Below are 19,821 nucleotides of genomic sequence, written 5' to 3'. Positions count from 1 at the left end.
AACAACAAACAAAAGCACAAGGCCAATAAAAAAACAAACGACAAACAAAAGCACAAGGCCAATACTTCCTTCTGGTAAAAGTTCTTAAAGGTTCCCTGGGCCTCAGAGAGGCTACAGGGGATAATGAATCACTGAATCTTTATACGATATTTGTGCATTGTGAATGTATTTAATAAATATTTAACAAATCAATGAATGAGTATATACTTTTGTGTGCCTTCCTGGTGAGATACTTCATAACTTTCATCAGAGAGTCTGCATGAGGTTTAACCCTTAAAAACATGTAAAATCACAAAGGATTCAACCACTACCTAAAAGTGATGAGCCAAACAATCACAGGTGTCTTCTGTCTCTAAAAACCGGGGCAGAGAAAGATGTCTTAAGCTGCACCATGCACATGAATCCCTGGAAACTTGTTAGGATGCAGACTCTGCCATAGGAGGTCTAGGGTTGGGTCTGAGATTGTGCATTTCCAACAAACTCCCAGGGTACCCAGGCTGCTGGTTCCAGGGACTACGCTCTGAGCAGCAAGGATATAAAGCCCAAGTTTAAATGATGCCCTTTCCAAGTTGAAAGCCCCCAGGACAGCCCCTTACCTTCTTCGACTGTTGACTGCAATGCAAACTGCAAGAATCAAAGCCAAGGCCAAGAGGGATGCCAAGATGATCAGCCATTCTGGTGTGAGTAAATTAAATGACATGCGTAAGCTTCAGAGACACACTTTGTAAAAACAAAAATGCACTTTATAATTGACCTAGTTGAAACAAGCACCACAGTCAGCGCTGCAGGGGGGTCTGGCCAATAGGTCCAGCCAACAGGCAGGTAATTCTGGAAGAGCAATTTGCTGTAAGTATTTGTCCAACAGCCTTCTTGCTTTAATCTTTTATCATCATTCAGGATTTTCAAGTCCCTTCAGGAGGACTATGTTTCTAAAAAAGGACAGGATGACTTGTTGAATCTTGTAGATGCCTTTGGTACAATATTATTAAACATATAAAAGGAAATGTAGGCTTCTTTTGAAAGGAACATTTTTTCCTGTATAAGAGCATCCACCTATCCACCTTACATTGTATTAAAAAACAAAAATGGAGGCAATAAAGGATTGGTTAAATAAATTAGGGTACATCTATTGCATTATGCACTACAATATGAGGAGGAAATATTCAATGACATGGAAGCCATGGTTAACCAGTAGGCAATGTTTGCTAAACACCATGTAAGGTGTAATCACATTTTGGTATATATTTTACATTTTAAAATGACAGGAAAGGCCGGGTGTGGTGGCTCACGCCTGAAATCCCAGCACTTTGGGAGGCTGAGGTGGGTGAATCACGAGGTCAGGAGTTTGAGACCAGCCTGACCAACATGGTGAAACCCCATCTCTAAAACTACAAAAATTAGCTGGGCATGGTGGCATGCTGTAATCTCAGCTACTCAGGAGGCTGAGGCAGGAGAATCGCTTGAACTCAGGAAGCAGAGGTTGCAGTGGGCCGAGATCGCGCCACTGCACTCCAGCCTGGGCAACAAAGCGAAACTCCATCTCAAAAAAAAGGCGTATATTAAAATGGTAACCATGGTATTTCTGGATGGTGAGATTAATAATAATTGATTTATATTTCCATTATTTTATTTAGTTGTATTTTTTCAAATGTTTTCAATAATTACATATCACTTGTGGATTAATATTCTACACATTTTGAAATCAGGCTCTTGTAGCACTAAAATATGACTTGACAACTCCACTAAATTCAGTTGCAAAGTGGGTTGTATATGTGTGCAATGAACCAGGGCTTGAGAAAGAAGAGACATGGAAAGTCTCATTATCTGTTTCCTTCTTGGAAATTTTGGTTTATCTCTGATTTCCTGCTCAGCACTACCTTTGCCTCACCTTTTCCTGGTTTAGATGAATTTGGAGAGGGAGGTAGAGTCAGAAGTTGGGGGAGACTGACAGGGGGGCCCCATTTCTGTTCTTCCTTTCTCCTCCTGCCCACTGTGGCCCTGGTTTCCAGCCCTGAGATATCCCACCTGCACTGTCACGAGCTGGGAAGAATCTTGCTGCCTGATGACAGCTAAGGCTTCCCCTGTGCTCTCCCTCAGGACAGCCCACCCCTGTCTCTATCTGGTCTGTCTTCAGGTGTGCTTAGGCAAGCTGGGGCAAAGAAGAATGGTGCATGCCACATTCTTCTCTTTCCCCAAGAGAGGCTCAGTCTGGAGACCTCTGAAGAGGAGAGAATTAAAAGGGTAATTTACAACCTTAGGAGAACCCTTCCCTTTAGTAATTCTCTATGACAAATCAATTTTGATTCCAAGTCAAATAAAGAATTTGCAACAAATGCCTTGTCTTGATGCTCAGGAGAACCAGGTGTCCCAGCCTCCTCACTGCACATGTCGTGCTTTCTGAAAAGTTTATTCTGTCCACATCAGCAGGCGGTCCCTCGACCAAAAAAAATTAGTTGGGGAACCAAAAGAAAGTTTTCACTCCATCTAACATAAATGCCTCTTGTAGCTCCTCCCTGTCTGTAATCGTAAAAGGAAAATTACATGCTTCACCTTGGACCCCAGAAATAAGTGGAAATTGGATTGGGATAGAAAGGACCTAGGTATGACATGGGGTCCTCTTGGTGATCATTCATTTAGGAAGGAAGATTTAGTAACTAACATGGCACTTCTCTGGGACAGGCCAGGGACAGATCTGAGTATGAGCTCAGCTAGTTTGCAGAACCCAGGAAGAAAAGACTATTCCATCTTTTCCTACCAAGAGGCTGTAGTACTCTCACTCATCCTTTAACTTGTAAAGAGGAGCAATTGGATTCATATTTTGGGCATTGTGGAGAATGTGCTTTCAAATGGGTCTCTTCTTCCTTGCTGGGACATTCTGAGAAAGCTGCTTTCAGCGTGTTTTTCTGCCTCAAAGCTTGAAACTCACCTGGAATTTGGGGTGTCCTTATAGGACCAGAGGTTGTGTTTGCTCCACCTTCTTGACTCCCATGTGAGTGTCCTAAGGGGAAAAACAACATCTCTCAACCAAAGTTTGAAATGTGTAACCATGAGTTCCTTGTGGAGCTGCATAAAGGGCAGCTCTCCACATTCTGAATCACTGAGAAGCCATTTATGGATTCAAGCTGCAGATGTTTATAAAGCATTACACAAAAGATATCCCCCACGCCTCGTTTGATTAAGGCTAAGGCTTAGTAATGTTATTTTGTATCAAGGAACATGAGAATTCTCAGCAGCAGTGTTGCACAGTGTTCAGGACTTTGGAGTCTAGAGCTGGACAACCCTGGATTTAAGTCTCACCGCTGTCCCTTGCTAACTAGCCATGTGTGCTGGGTCAATCTACCTTCTCCAAGTCTCCCTTTTCACACTCGTAAGATGGGGATAACAGAATGCCGTTCATCATAATTTTGCAGAGATTTGAAGAAGTACACGGTATTGGTAGTTGTGTGTGGTTGTTATTTTCTATTTTTAATTTAGGACCTTGCTACTGAAAGTGTGGCTCTCAGACCATCAGGACAGGCATACCTGGGGAGATCGCTAGACATGCAGAATCTTACGCCTCATCTCAAAGCTACCAAATCAGAATCTTCATTTTAACAAGACCCCCAGGGGACTCACATGCTCCAGAAAGCCCAAAGGGAACCTGGAAATCTCATCCAATAGCATCATAGGAGCCAACATAAACCCTATAAAATAAGGAGTTTGCTCACGCCTGTAATCCCAGTACTTTGGGAGGCCGAAGCAGGCGGATCACAAGGTCAAGAGATTGAGATCAACCTGGTCAACATGGTGAAACCCCATCTCTACTAAAAATACAAAAATTTTCCAGGCATGGTGGCATGTGCCTGTAGTCCCAGCTACTCGGGAGGCTGAGGCAGGAGAATTGCTTGAACCCAGGAAGCAGAGGTTGCAGTGAGCTGAGATTGTGCCACTGCATTCCAGCTTGGCAACAGAGCAAGACTCCACCTCAAAATAAATAAATAAATAAATAAATAAATAAATAAATAAATAAATAAGGAGTTTAGCGGCAGTGGCCCTTTCTGACTACGAAAAATCACCCTATTAGAGTCCCTGCTAATATATTACTGAAACACACCTTGTTAGAAGAATCAACATTTTCTACTGCTAAAAAGCAAAATAAGGAGATGAACAAAATGCCTTAAACTGGGAGGAAGTATCGCAAGACAGACAATCCTCAAGTCAGAACTGGAGGCCTATCGAAATGAGGGAGACACAATGTTTCTAAAAGAAACTTCTAAGAAGCCGGGCATGGTGGCTCACACCTGTAATCCCAGCACTTTGGGAGGCTGAGACAGGAGGATCTCTTGAGCCCAGGACTTTGAGACCAGCCTGGGAAACATAGGGAGATCCTGTCCCTGTTAAAAATAAAAATAATAAATAAATAAACAATTTTTTTAAAAAAGAAACTTCTAAGACATCTTGTGAAGAGCCTCATCAAAATGAAAGCTTCATGAATTTTAAAATATTCTTCCTCCATTGCTTCAAAACAAAATTTGAAAGTGTTCCACCAAAATGAACTTTTTTGTTTCCTACCAAATGGAAGCCCACTGTAGAATCCTGAAGGCTGATCAATGGATGAAAATGGTGGGGTCTTAAATGAGAGCTTTCCTCATGGAGCCAAACTTTAGGCTGTGCACACTGAAATCTTGATTACAATAGTTATATGGGGACAGGATGGCTCTTGTTTATGCAACTTGATGCTTTTGTTAAAACTTAAAAGGGAGCAAAACAAGTTCCTACCAGACATCTGGGTGTTTCAACATCCCCTATCCTATGTTGACAGTGGCCTTTGACTTTACAAATCTCCAAAACAGTCCAAGGCCCTTTCCCTACATGCCTTCCAGTGTCCTTGGTGGTTGGCAGGTTTTCACCTGCCCAAGTCATGGGACATTGGCCACCTAAACTGAAGATCTTTGGCCATGAAAACTCCCCAGGAGGTACAGTCACTCTCACTGTTCTTTTTTTTTTCTTTTTCTGACTCATAGAAGCCTTTGATATTTAAAAAGAGGCCATTAACGGATCATAATCTCTTTATTTTGATTTTAAAAAAATAATAAAAAAAAGAAGAAGTGCTCCCAGCAAGAAAAAGATCTGGGTGTGCATGCAACAAGATGAAATCTCCTGTTTGAACAATAGACACCTGCTCAGAAGCCAAACAAAAGAGACTGGCTCCTGTCTGCTTGATTCTCACTTCAAGCAAAAGCCACAGAGGATGGATGTGAGACAGCAGGTCTTGCCTTGTGCCCTAGATGTCTACAAATCCAGCCAGGGTAGGACTGGCCACAATAGCAAGTTCCACAAAGAGGAGCACTTGATATTCCTGTTGGGAGATGACATGTAATCTGAGACATATGCACAGAGATTGTTCAATTGGCTTCAATGGTGAGAAAAGCAGTCTAGCACAGTCTAAGCTTCCAAACTTTAATGTGCATATAAACCACCTGGGTGGGAGAGTATAGTTAAAATGCAGATCCTGATTCAGTAGGTCTGGGTTGGCCAAGGATTCTGCATTTCCAACAAGTTCCTAGGTGATGTCCACTCTGATGGTTAAAGAATCACACTTAGAGAGTGGCTGGGGTCTCTTGGTTTTAGAGATCATGCCCCTTAATAATAACTCCCTACTTTTTCAGAGTACTTTCACACTTCTGGTACCCTGTCTTCCTCACAATAACTCTAGGAAGCAACTGAGGCAGATGATTTGATCTCCTTTTTACTAACAAGGAAACTGAGTCTGGGAAAGGTTAAGTGCCCTGCCTAAGGTCCCCAGTGAACCTGTGACTTCTGTCTCTATTTCAGAAGCATTTCTAATGAATCCCTACCTCCTAGTGCTCCTCCATAGAGAGTTATTGTGGAAGCCACCATGTAAATATCCATCTTCATATTTGTTTTCAATGTGTAAACATTTAAACCTGATGGTGAGCCTCACTCAAACTTGGGCATAAAAAGGGGAGACAATAATTGATATGGCTTAAATCATTTACATGGGGTCACCTGGATTTATGATGTTCAGGGAGACCACAGTAAGGCAGCACTGGCAGAACCTCCCAGTAGCCCAGCAGTAGAAGTAATTAGTAAACCTACCTCATGTCAGACTTTTGCAGTCTGGGGTAAGGTTTGTAGGGGTGTGATCTGAATCACAACAAACAGGAGTCTATTTAAGAATTCATGCCTGGGAGTAATTATGGTCATTATGGAATGCCTTCTCCAGACTGTGCTATGAGAAGTAATACAAGACCCTCCAGGCTTGAAAGGTGGCTCCATCACTCTCTGGTCCTGTCAATTCTGCCAAGTTACTTACCTTCTCTGAGCCTTAGTTTCCTCATCTGTAACATGGGGATAATAATAGTACTTACCTATGTCACAGAGTTTATAGGATGACTGAATGAGTTCATACTAGATAAACTCTATGAATTTGCTGATATCAACCTGTTTTTTTTGTTTTTTGTTTTTTGTTTTTTTTTGAGACAGGGTCTTGCTCTGTCACCCAGGCTGGAGTGCAGTGGTGCAATCTTGGCTCACTGCAAACTCTGCCTGCCAGGTCTGAGCAATTCTCCTGCCTCAGCCTCCTGAGTAGCTGGGATTACAGGTGCGCAGGACCACGCCCGGCTAATTTTTGTATTTTTAGTAGAGACAGGGTTGGTCAGGCTGGTCTCGAACTCCTGACCTCGTGATCCACCTGCCTCGGCCTCCTAAAGTGCTGGGATTACAGGTGTGAGCCACCGTGCCTGGCCGATATTGACCTGTTCTTGACCTACAATAATGGCAGTTCCATTTGGCCCAACCTAATACATGCAAAGTGTTTAGAAAGATGCTGCTGGCACACAGTAAATTCCCAACAAATACCAGTGATGATATCATGTGCCAGGATTATGCTAAATGCTTTACATGTATTCTATCATTTAGTCTTTGAAACAATGTCCTGTGACAATTGTTATTATTCCAAGTTTATTAGTTGAGAAATGTTGTCTCAGACTCTTTAAAGCATCTTGCTCAGTTAATATGCAGAGGGCTGGAATCGAACTCAGGCCATTTTTGCCACAAAGTTCAAGCTCTTAATCACTCTGGTGTAGTGCAATGTTAAATTGGGACACTGCTTGAACTCTTCCTGAGGCTTTCAGATGCAAGGCTTTCCTCCAGAGCAGTAGTTCTCAAAGTGCAATCCCTGTCCCAGCAGTGTCAGTATCACCAGGGAACTGATTAGAAATGCAAATGCTTGGGCTCCACCCCAGACCTACTGAGTCAGGAACCTTAAGGGTGGGGTCCAGCATTGTGGTTTAATAAGCCCTCCCTGCAATTGCGATGTATGCTAAGAAGGTGTGAGAACCACTTCTCTGGAGACACTGACTCATACTTCGTTGGTAGTCATCATTAGGCTCAATGATTATAACAGTAAATGACTAAAGCAGTTTTGAACTCACCATCTGATTCAGATCCATGAGTGGTATGGGACCCCCCACTGGGGTGGAATGTGTCTTGGTCTCCTGTAATGAGCAATCAGGAAGGTCAGTACTGCATGTTTTCACTTACACTCCCGTCTGCATTTCCTTACATTTGCATTCTTATACAGCCTATCACAGAGTTTAGTCTTTTTAAGGTATTCCAAAAAATGATGGCAAAACAGCCTTGAATGGGTCCACAATGTTAATTACCGTTCATTGCTTAATCCACTGATAAATGAGCTAGAGCTTTAATCAGAATTAAGGAAACTGGGGCAGCAAAGGCTAAGAAGGATGACCACAGGAAGTTTTGTAGAAACTTTGTTTTGGTAGAAATCCAAGAACTGTGGTAAGGAACATGCTAACAAAAATATTGTGATATCTTTGCAGGTATGAGGTTGAGACTAGACATTGTACATTTTAAATAAGGACAATATGAATTGGATTATGAGAAACATAATCACTGCAAATGGGCATACTCTGGCTTAGGGCATGAAACAGAGATTTCTTGGCAGCAGGAAATTAGTATGCAATAAGGAATCTTGGGATTGAATGATGTAAAGATTCAAAGAGAAAGGTTAACTACTTATTTTCAAAAAAAATTGAAAATAAGTAAAAAAGGAAATGGTGAGATGATAGCTAACATTAATAATGTGTATTGGAATATGGGTATTACAGTAAGTTTAAAATAATTTTTTTAAAGTTAAATCTGTAGTTTCAACATGACTAGTTAATATAATCCTAGCTTCTCAAACGTCTATCACCAGAAAGCTTTAGATTAAGACAACCTCATGAATTGCTAGAATCTAAATCCATAGGTCAAATCTTGAATGCAGCATATTAAAACTCTCTCCCCCACCCACATTTTTCAAAAGCATACTGGAATCTTTTTTTTTTTTTAATCACAGGACAATGCTTACATAAAATGGCTACAGTTATCCATTATGAAGGCACCTTATAAGGAATCTATAGGAACCTGATCATCACCATTTCCTTGATTAGAGAAGGTGGAAGTGGGTGACACTTAGTCACCTGTGTAATTATATTGAAGAGACAGATTGCTTTGTTCCTTGGCTGATGGTTAAAACAAATGAAAACAACATTTGCTGAAATGCCACACCAATACTCCCACTACCAAAATCACCATGACCGTCACCATCCCATCACCATCATTATCACCATCACCATCACCACCACCACCACCACCACTGCCACTATGATTCTAAATGCTTTAGTTCTTTTTTGGGGGACGGAGCCTCGTTCTGTCGCCCAGGCTGGAGTGCAGTGGCACGATCTCGGCTCACTGCAACCTTCAATTCCTGGGTTCAAGTGATTCTCATGCCTTAGTCTCCTGAGTAGGTGAGACTACAGGCACCTGCCACCATGCCTGGCTAATTTTTTGTTTTTTTAGTAGAGACGGGGTTTCACCATGTTGGCCAGGCTGGTCTCAGACTCCTGACCTCAAGTGATCCGCTTGCTTCAACAAATGCTTTAGTTCTTAACATTAAGCGTAAAGACTGAGAAAAATGTATAGACATAAATGAGATTTATGTGGGTGAGTGTTTCTGAAGAAAACCAAGGATGAGAATTGGGTGACTTAATTGTCTAATCCATGGAGAATTATGGAAAATCTGTCCGTACCACTGTGGAAATCAGAAAGAATCAGTGTCTGTGAATATCAGTCTTGTAAAAAGCATTTGATTTACTAACATTAGGCTATAAGCATTCTAGGGTACTGTGACTATTAAAATTGCCATTTAAAATTTAAATTCATGGCTGGGCGTGGTGGCTCACATCTGTAATCCCAGCCCTTTGGGAGGCTGAGGCTGGTGGATCACTTGAGGTCAGGAGTTCGAGACCAGCCTGGCCAACATGGTGAAACCCCATTTCTACTAAAAATAAAAAAATTAGCCGGGAGTGGTGGCACACATCTGTAATCCCAGCTACTCAGGAGGCTGAGGCAAGAGAATTGCTTGAACCCGGGAGGCAGAGGTTGCAGTGAGCCGAGATCGCACCACTGTACTACAGTGTGGGTAGCAGGGCAAGACTCTTTAAAAAAAAAAAAAATTAAATTTATTGGGTTGCACAACAGGCTTTCTTTTGCCAAGAGAAATGAGATAGCACTATAAGATTTTCTGAAGAATACTGACAATGGTACTTGGAATTTTTAATAAATGAGAGCAGAACAATGCTGAATAAAGAACTAAGGAGTGTAAGGGGCTTTGTCTTGCCAATATTGCTGAAGTTAGCATTTTCTTAAACTGTTTTTCTTGAAGCTCTTGGGTAGGCCACCCAGAGAAATGAGGCCAAGAATGTGGCATTCTGAATTTTCTGTCCCTGCATCACAACCGTCATCTGTTTTACATATTGGATTCTCATGGAGGCTGAGGCAGGAGAATTGCTTGAACTTAGGAGGCGGAGGTTGAGGTGAGCCAAGATCGCACCATTGGACTCCAGCCTGGGCAACAAGAGTGAAACTCCGTCTCAAAAAAAAAAATTATATATATATGCACACATATGAATTCTTCTTTTTCTTTTTTGGGGGGAGGAGAGAAGATCTCTGCTCCAAAATTATGTATCTAAAGTCTCTAATCTTGAATATGCCTAGTGATTGTGTTAAAAAGCAATTGAAAAACTAGTACTAGGAAGACAGAATCTGTTTTTTATTTCTTCACTACAGTGGGCGTTTTCCATTTCCCCTTTCTTCACTGTTAATTTCTTAATACCAATGGAGAAGCAAAGAAAAGCAGAAGCAGAGATGACTACTTATTTGAGAAAAAAAAAGACTTATTCCAGGTCCGTGTCAAACTTCATTGAATAAATTATCTTCAGTCCTCTCTTCACTATTACAATAAGAGAAGTGGTCCCTATTCATTAATACTAGATTAAATCATTAACATTTTAAGTGTGCATCAGAACTAGAAGAGGTTTATCCATCACCAAAAGTAAAACTGATCAATCTATTACCAAAACAAGATAATAATTTCAGAGCAAAGATACTAGTATATAGAAATTATTCACCTGTAGGATAAAACCTTACAAAATAAGTAGAGTATATTAGTCGAATTAAACGGAATTGCTAAAATTCGACTATTTTGACCTGCAAAAATATCAGTTTCATGTGGTTCAACTTCAAATATCACAAGATAAGACAAAGAAAGCAATTCCATCGTAACAGCCAACTTGTACACACAACACACACACACACGTGCAAACACAGACAAATGGAAAAAACACTGGCAAAAGGAAGCATTCTTTTATCTAAAATATACCCAAGTTTATTTGCACTAGAATTGATAACCAATAATGAAAGATATTTCCATATCACAAACTAGTCCAATCCCAGACTACACAGAAAATTTCCTCTGTAATATGAAACTATATATTGTTTCTCTATATAGAGAAAGCAAACTAGATAATAAATGCCAAATTACCTGATAAGGAATGATTGACATTAGAGTTGGAATCTCCAACAGTAACTGCAGTAACTCCAAAGGACCCAGTCTTAGCTGAGGTCACTGGGATGAAGGTCCTGCTTTCCTTCGTGTGTGGGTAATGAGAGGTATAACCTTCCAGTAAAGTAGTTGAGCCTTCAGAATGATTTGGGTCTCTTCTTCCACCTGTGACATCATTCCTATCTGTGTGGAGGTGGAATCAGTGATGAACCCGTATTTGTAAGATCACCACCCACCATGTGCTTGTCTCCAGAACACACAATTGCTGCAAAAGCTTTCCACATGTTATCCATAAATAGGGAGAAATAGAGTGAAGTTTGTCATACTATTGAACAGAATAAATATTTTGCAATAGACACTACTTGGACATCACTCAACAGAAGAGATTTTGGTGATCTTAATACCCAGAATTGGCATTTGTTGCAACATCTGCTTGGGTTATTAGGTAAGGCTATGTCACTACAACTGTGATCTTGAAGTCAGCTGAGGTACTAGATAATCTTGAGTTTTTTCTCAATTGGATTCATCTTTTATGTAGTGGAGGAAACATACCATTGGATTGAAAGATAAAATTTTGCTGCCTGCAATTAAAATAGCAAATGCATGGTTTCAAAGGCCTGAAGCTACTAATTTAATTATTCTTTTCTTTTCCAGAAGGGACTGCTTTTTAGTCATCAGCACCATGGAGGTCCAGAGGACAAAAGGCAAAACGATATTATTGTGAGGAATATAAAGTGATATAATCAGACATTTACGCCAATTATAAATCACACTGCAAAAGAACTGAAATCATAGCAAACAGTCTATTGGACCACAGCGCAATCAAATTTGAAATCAAGACTAAGAAACTCACTCAAAACCATACAATTACATGGAAATTGAATAACCTGCTCCTGAATGACTTTTGGGTAAATAATGAAATTAATGCAGAAATCAAGAAGTTCTTTGAAACTAATAAGAACAAAGATACAACATATCAGAATCTCTGGGACACAGCTAAGGCAGTAGTAAGAGGGAAATTTATAGCACTAAATCTAAATGCCCACATAAAAAAGTTAGAAAGATCTCAAGTTAACAAAAATAAATAAATAAAATAAATCATATATAAGCAATCCATTACTGTTAAAACAAATCACTAACTCTAGAGTGAAAGAAACCCAACTTTTAAGATGAAGAAATGTAGTTTGCACTTAATGTACGAAGAGGTATATAAAACAGAAAAATCAGAGAACCACCACCAGATGCACCTTTTGATTAAAAGTAACAGTGTAACAGCAGCTAATGGATGCACCTCCACCAAAGACACTGCAAAAGTACCCATAATTGATTGATTCTTATCAATAGCTGAAGCCAACTAGGTTTTATAATCCTTACTGCTTGATGTCAGAGTAGAAGTTGTTGGATGGTCTTTATCTTCTTCCAAGCCTTCATGTGATGTAGAGAAGCTCTGAGAATTACTCTGCTCTGTTTCAATGAGGAATGAATCCAGTGTTAATTTGAAGCTACGGTACAAATCCTGTTATCTGCTAGCAAGGAAGATCTAGCTAGAGTACAGTCAGATGGATAGGTGCATAGGAAGACCAACGTTTGTGCACACCATTCTCCTCTGATTGATAGAAATATATAGAAGAATTCTGTTTTGCCCCTATTTGGTTCTGAAGACCCTTTACTTCTCAGTATAATCATCAAAGGTAAAGTGGCAAGGTGAAGACTGAGCCAAAACTTTGCCTATCCTGGATTGTCCAGGCGCAATTGCAGCATTGCTCCCAGTCACTCCAGAAAACCAGAGAACACAGAGACATGGAAAAAAGAATATTTGAATCCCAATGCTCCTATCAGTAATCAAAAGCACATAACTGTGTGTCAAGAAATGTGACTGCAGGGAAAATGAACACTATGATAGCCTGTAGTCTAGTTGTAACCACAAAAGAAAAAGAAGCCTATCTAGAATAGCCTACTCAAGTAACACAGATCAAATTTATACAAGGAAATACTTAGCTACCTTGTAAAAGTCATTAAGTTAAAGTTACCATTTTACTCCATTATTAAGTTATTTTTTAATTTCACCTGTGCATTGGGATTTTCATCACTGCACCAAGGAAACACTTGCCTGGGCAAACACAGGGCCCTCAGTGACATATATCAATTGGAGGTTGACCCATTGCCCATATCTAAAATCACTTGGACTGTTTCAAGTTTATTTCTTTTGTGTTCTTTTAAGAAAGGTACTGACCTCTGAGTTGCAGGTGCAAAAACTTCATAAAGCACACCCATAAGCCATGCCCACCACCAAATAAATATTACAACCAGGAGAAAGACAGTCACCAAATCCCAAACCCAATGTCAGAACAAAAGCCAACAGTGACATAAAATGGAAATGTAAGTCCTTCTTTGGCAAGGGCCATTCATAGGCTTATTTGCATCTCCTTTGATGCTTAACGCTGTGCTATTTACATTGCTGACCATCAATGCATGCTTGCTGATTTTTTTCCTTTGCCTAGAGGGCTCATATGAAGGACTCTGCCCATTATGTGGGGCAAGCAGTAAAATGGGACCTTCTTAATTCTAGATTTCTTTTGTATTCTTCAAAGAAATTATGAATGACTTTAGGCTGATCTCTAGGACATCCCTGCACATAGAGTAGAAATTAAGGCTACTAGAAATTGAATATTTCTTATTGATAGAAAGAGATACTAGCAATGTTTTGTTGTTGTTGTTGTTCCAGGGATCCCGCCACCTTTGTTGATTGTCAATAACATGCCTTGCCTCTCCTCTGAGAACTGATGTTATCTCTAGGATTATCTGGCCCCAAAAATGTCTTTTTACAACCATGCAAGCAATCCTACCCCTCTTCTGCACTGGCTGGAGGAAAGATGGACATTGAAAGAAAATGGTCAGTTAAAACATAGAGAAATCACTATCCTGGAAGTGGGCATGTGTTTCACTGACATAACTACTTAGAGAATGAAAATGGAGTTGAATAGAGTCTACTTTTTCTTAAAACACAAAGTCATTGAATCTGAAAGGCACAAAGAAATGAAGGGAAAATCAGGTTGAGAGACCTCCACAAGAAATACAGACAATGAAGACAGTTTCACACTCTGGGCTGAAGTAAGCCACATAGCACCATTCCACCACCAAAGCTCTGCATCTTGGCCAATAGGGAGTAAGAGATGAAGCAGGAATACAAGTCGATAAAGTGGCTGAGCATCGTTATTCTTACGCGTTGTCATTGAAAGAGGTCCTGTCCTGTCCAAATCTTCCACCAAACCTGTGTTTGGATTTGCAGTAGGCTGAAGTGTTGTACTATGACTGGAGTCCATATCTGAAGGAATTAATATTAGTGTTATTGCTTGATTTCCCAAACCACTACCTGAAAGTGGCTTATGGTCTACAGCTGATTTTTTTAAATATTCACATCTGGCCAAGAGGAAAGAAAGCACATACTGACTACATCTCCTGAACTGAGGTAGATTATTGTTTCATCAAAGAGCACCACAACAAGTAACTGGCTTTCCTTGAAGGGCCGAGTTATATGAAAGCTATGATGTGTGTTTGTTTTTGCTGAGTCTGGAAGGACTCTACATGAGTGCATGATGGAACACCCAAATCTTGCAGAGAGACAGAAACATTGCCTTTTTTATAGAAACATGCAATCTGACACATGGAGAAAAGACAAAGTGTGCTGGCTTAGGCACCATTTTATCCCCTCCCCCTTACCAACCAAAGGGACTTTTAAAAATAGCCCTCTTCCCCCCCTTAGTCTTTTTTTCTTCACAAAGTGAACATGCAAATAAACAAAATCGTCATCCAAGACCACCTAGGTGGAGTTACAGAAAGTATACAGGGGCAAGAAATAAGAAGCAGTGGATGTCATTGAATTATTCTTCCCAAAAACCCAAGTATAAGCGGTCTTTAAAATTTAACATGCACAATGTTGAGTAGTGCAGAAATTTCACTGAAATACTTGTAAATGTTGTTTTTAACAGTTATCACAGATCTACTCTGCTGAAATAAGAAGTCTTGAGTGAAACAGAGGCCAAACAATTCATAAACCCCATCGATATTTCTGGCTGTCAATTCAGTCAAAGTCTATCCACATCACTGCCTCTGGGGGAGATTTAATCAGTTCCAATGAAGCACCAGAATACTGGGTACCCAGGTCTGCACTGCAGCCTTTCAACACTAAATATTCAAGATTCAACACTAAATATTCAACACTAAAATATTAAAGATCTTTGTAGGATAAAAATGTGGTGACCCTATTATCCCAGATTTCAAACAAAAGCAAGTGCTAACCTGAATCAAAACCACAAATGGACACTCTCCCAGAAAAAGTCCCACTTGATGATGGGCTCTAGACTCTTGTTCATCTTCCCTCTTATAAGTAGCGTCCTTCAAGAGTTATCATACCATTGTGTAGTTGAAGCCAATTGTATTGTCCTTGACATATTCATTAATTTAATGGAATCTCTTTCTCTTCATCAGTACATAGAATTAATATCGATTCTGAAGATCTTTGCCTGGCTTGGTTTTCCCCCATGGGTGTCCTCAGAGCTCCAGCTGCCATGTGCAAACTCATGTGTGCTGGGTCTGCCTGTGGTACTTCAGTCACTCAACATAATGGCCCCTGCCTAGCCATTCAAACACATCTTCCCTTGTGAAAAATGGATCCACTCAGTTGACATATTCATTCCTTGGCTTTTCTTCCTTCACATTTCTCCTTACAGGAGTCTCCTTCTTAGGAAAACTGCCCCCCCCCAACCCCCACCACCCACTTCCTTTCTCTGACTATCCAGGGTTTTTTTATTTTTCATAAACCAAGTCCAATTCACCTTTCTGTGATGCTGTGGTAGGCAGGGAGGGGTTCTCAGAATTTCTTTAGCATTTATTGTTGGCAACATTCATTTCATATCTATTACTTACTGCCTTACACAGATATATTTTGACAATAAGTGTTTTCTTTTGCCAACCCTCCTGCTAAATTCCTTACTTTCAGCTCGGAACTTCATATTCAGGTGAATATGCGTATCACTCCTACCAAGAAAACTAATTTTTGAAGAACCTCAGGTCCTTCAGGAAAGTAGTTTGGTCTAAAACCAAGGGAATATTTCTAGAAAAATAGTCAGCAGTCACTCAGTGGATTTCAAAAAACATAATATATAAAAATCTCAGAGGCTATTACCCATCCTTCTTCCTGCTTGATGACCTCGTCCCATGGGGTGTGAGATTGGGTCGAAGAAATCAGTCCAGGAACTGTCCTCTGGGCTTGGTGTTGTCCTTCCTTGCATTGGATGGCTGGTATGAGCTGAGGCTGCTGTGACCATGCAGTTCGAGCAATTGTCAAAGTGTTAATGGACACTTGGTAAGGGACACACCGATTTTATTTTTAAAAAAGACTTTATTCTCTAGACAAGACAATGAAACCATCTTCCTTGTATAGAGGGCAAGGAAGTTGCATAAACGCAGAATGTTTCAGCAGCTTTGGGTTCACTCATGCTCATTTTCTTCTTAGCAATCAGCATGTGAACTGGAGGACACAAAAGCATTAACAACTCCTGCAGTGCAGAAAGGATGAGTTACCGACATCAAAGGCAGATGAAGGAGAAGTACTTCTTGACCCATGCCATGCTGCCACAGTCCCCTAAAGGCAGAAGTATAAAAGCCCGAGTGCATGATGTTATTCTGAGACAACCATATTCCAGCCAAATGAACATTAGGCTGGAAGTGATCTCAGGAAAGGAACCATGTAACAGCTTTCCATGTGATCAATATGAAAGTCAATGCCATTTATCTCAAAAGCATGAATGGAATCCGTTAGAAGCATTACCTTCTAACAATGGGATTTATGGCATAAATAACATATAAGAAAGCAGCACATGCCTTGCTTCATTCTGAGCCAATGAAGAAGTATAGGTAGAAAAGATTACAATAGCATCCTCTTAGCAACAACCACACCACATAGACAATCACAGAATCCATTGCTCTGCCAGGAATTCATTTAGAACTTGCCATGCCCCAGAAGGACATGATGCATTATCTTCTATGTTGCAAATAGAAATATGGGAATATTTCTCACTGATACCAAGTGAGAATATGGAATTCACATTCTTTATAAGGCAGGACACATTTTAATACTTATGTCACACAGACAAAATAATCCTGCATGGGAGCTTGCAGAGCCAAGTTATCTGGTATCACTTAGAGATGATGATAAGACTGGATTCCAATTTCCACAATCTCACAATTCAAGAATAGAGAAGATACCTTTTTTATACTCAAAAACAAATTACTGAACAGGCATGGCCAAAAGGCCAAATGACATCAGACAGGTGTCACTTTTCACATAATGTCTGGCTCTATTTCTTCAAACACTGGAGTTCTGACAAAATGCTTTCTCACAGCCAGACTTTGCAGAATCATATTGTAAAGTCTGGACCCACATTATAGAGTAGATTCCTTTATACAACAGACAGGGATATTTTGTCAGGGCCTCTGCTACAATCTCACTAGATGATGCCCAAAACTTGATGTGAAAGAGACATGTTCAAGGGCATTTTCTCTGTGTTTCCTGTTCTTATTCATAACTGGCTTGTATCCATTCCTGTTCAGGTGACTTGTTATGAGCCTTTAAGGTTTGGCTCTGTGTGAACTGCAGCATAATTTATTAAGTAACCTAACATCTCGTGACAATTCCTCCAGTGTCCTTTTGTTCAATGTCCTCAATGTCTACCGTTTAACCCAAAAGGAAGTTTCCATCCAAATTTACTTGTTAAACCATCCATTACCAGCTGTCCCTGTTGTCGAATGAGAGTCTTCTCTGGGTGTTTGGCGATATCCCTCATGCCATCTGTTGCCAAACCACTGTTCCTTCTGGGTAGCTATTCCTTCCGTTGTACTACTAGGAGTTGCCTGGACTGTGAGAAGAATATCAGTTGGGAGACATAATTGTCTATTTTCCTCACCAATAGCTGTCAACATATCTTTCTACTTTAAGGGCAGATACACATGGGGAGGGAAGGTAGAAAAGAAAGGCACCAAGGAAACAGGCCACTGATATTCTAAAAGGGATATTAGAAATCAAATGATCCAAATGTTTAACTTTTCAGCTAGGAAAATTGTTGTCCAAAGAAGTTTTGATTTGTTCAAAATCATAGGACTAAGCAGACCATAGCTGATGAATTCTCATAGTTCTATGAGTTACTATTATTTTTATTTTACTGTAGTGAATGGCTTCACATACCCTGTCTGAGAAAACCATTCAAAGAATAACCTCTTTGCTCCAGTCATTTTGACGAAAGGAAAACACTGTATAACAACTAATAAAAAGATCAGCACATTAGGAGACCTTCTCAAATGGTGGTCATGTAACCCATAATCGCACACACTGGAAATGCACCAGCAGTGGATTTGCCCAGCAGGAAAGATGTTGGGATGGCTTGGATGCTATTCCACTAACACATTATGTGGTAATGTCCACATGGCACCTAAAATTGCTAAAATCACTTTTTAACAAAATTAATTCAGTTGACGAAAACTATCCAAGCCAGTCTGAGGCATTATATAAATAATAGTGTGTGACAGGCTTAAAATTTCAACCATCATTTTAAAAAGGACAAAATCAAGAGAATATAATTCCATCCAGGTGTCTTCAGGAAAAGTCAGAAAGACACCAACACTTTTGTCTATAGCAGCTTGTAGCAATTTTTTTTTTTTTTTAGTTTATCAAGAAAATGAGAGTCCATAAACTTGCCAAGCCAGAGTACTTTTTTGCAACTTGTAAAAATGGTTGTATTTCCTTATCTTAGAAAATGATATGTGTGATTGGTGACAGTAATTGACATTTAAAAAATAAAACTGTCCTCATTTTACCCTTCCATTGGCCAAGCCATTATTGGGTTAACTGGTTATCCAGGAGGAGGGGGAAAAAAGCCAAAATCTTAAGTTTTACAAAACTCCCACTGACTAAATCACTAATTCCCCAAAAATAATGAAGTTACAAAAACCACTGAACGTAATTACAAAAAAGGGAAAATTGACCCAAACATAGACTGCTATGTTACTCAAAGTTTAAATAAAAGAAATAAGGAAGTGTATGTGTGTGACTGTATAGAACACTATACTCCTTCTATCACTAATTTTATAAACATAATGATTTTTTTAAGTACCCATACCTTTATTGTTTTCAGCCTAAATAGGAATGGGTTAGCAAAACATATGATTTCTATTGTAAAAGATGAAGGTTGACTTTCTTCTAGAAGTTGTGATGTTAATTTGATAAAGCCCAGAGGCCACCAATCAGATCCCTTTGAGTTTCGCAAATATTCATAAGATAATTGTTACAGTTGTTGCTGTCTTCTCTTTGTCAAGTTACATTCTGTCTGAATTTTCACCAACCCTCTAGTCCTAATGCCCCGCAAGCACCACCTTTTGACAATAGGCTCATTATTTCCAAGTCTCTAAAGTAGCTTTCTGGTCTTTAAGTACAAACTGTCTAAAATAATTTCTAAGATATACTGTTAGGGCTCTAAGGGAGTGGAACAAAATCCTATTCCAAAGAGATTTATGCTTCCTCTGTATTTCCCTTTCTTATCAGACTTCTTTGTTAACCTTAGGGGTTAACCTAAGCCTTATGTATACATCACACCTACTGGGGTTTGTAATGGGATGTAAGATCTGCTGGATATATTCAGTACAATGTCTAACCTCTATCCTAACTGATACCTGAAACTTTTCTTTTGTTATCTGAAGACACTCCTCAAGCCATAGATTCCCAAAGCCCTTTGGTTTTTAAGTGGCTTTTAAGTGGCTCACATTTCCCCATTAGGTGTATCTAGGGCTGTGAGAATGACAGTTGGGTCATCATTTTAAAAATGCTAAAAAGCTGTTTTCCAAAATAAATACTTTTATTC

At 39.8% G+C, this 19,821-nt stretch overlaps 1 protein-coding gene across 11 annotated transcripts in view; it reads right to left on the bottom strand.

Annotated features, from left to right (window-relative positions):
• Positions 1-19,821, bottom strand: part of CD44 (CD44 molecule (IN blood group)) — a 93,664-nt gene that overhangs the window by 10,054 nt on the left and 63,789 nt on the right. For 5 of the 11 annotated variants that reach the window (XM_055355522.2, XM_055355524.2, XM_019036410.4 and 2 more), the window contains 8 exons: positions 17,698-17,826; positions 16,095-16,226; positions 14,133-14,234; positions 12,284-12,373; positions 10,889-11,092; positions 7,437-7,499; positions 2,927-2,998; positions 597-675 (listed from right to left, as the gene is read on the bottom strand). In XM_055355522.2, the coding sequence (XP_055211497.2) occupies positions 597-675; positions 2,927-2,998; positions 7,437-7,499; positions 10,889-11,092; positions 12,284-12,373; positions 14,133-14,234; positions 16,095-16,226; positions 17,698-17,826 (871 nt within the window). The remainder of the gene's footprint in view (positions 1-596; positions 676-2,926; positions 2,999-7,436; positions 7,500-10,888; positions 11,093-12,283; positions 12,374-14,132; positions 14,235-16,094; positions 16,227-17,697; positions 17,827-19,821) is intronic. The other 6 variants (XM_055355529.2, XM_019036407.4, XM_063711067.1 and 3 more) reach the window with 5 other exon arrangements.

This window comes from Gorilla gorilla, chromosome 9 (assembly GCF_029281585.2).
Source record: "Gorilla gorilla gorilla isolate KB3781 chromosome 9, NHGRI_mGorGor1-v2.1_pri, whole genome shotgun sequence".
Classification (NCBI taxonomy): Eukaryota; Metazoa; Chordata; class Mammalia; order Primates; family Hominidae; genus Gorilla; species Gorilla gorilla.
Note: the sequence above shows the minus strand (reverse complement) of the source record. Positions and strands in the feature narration are given on the sequence as shown.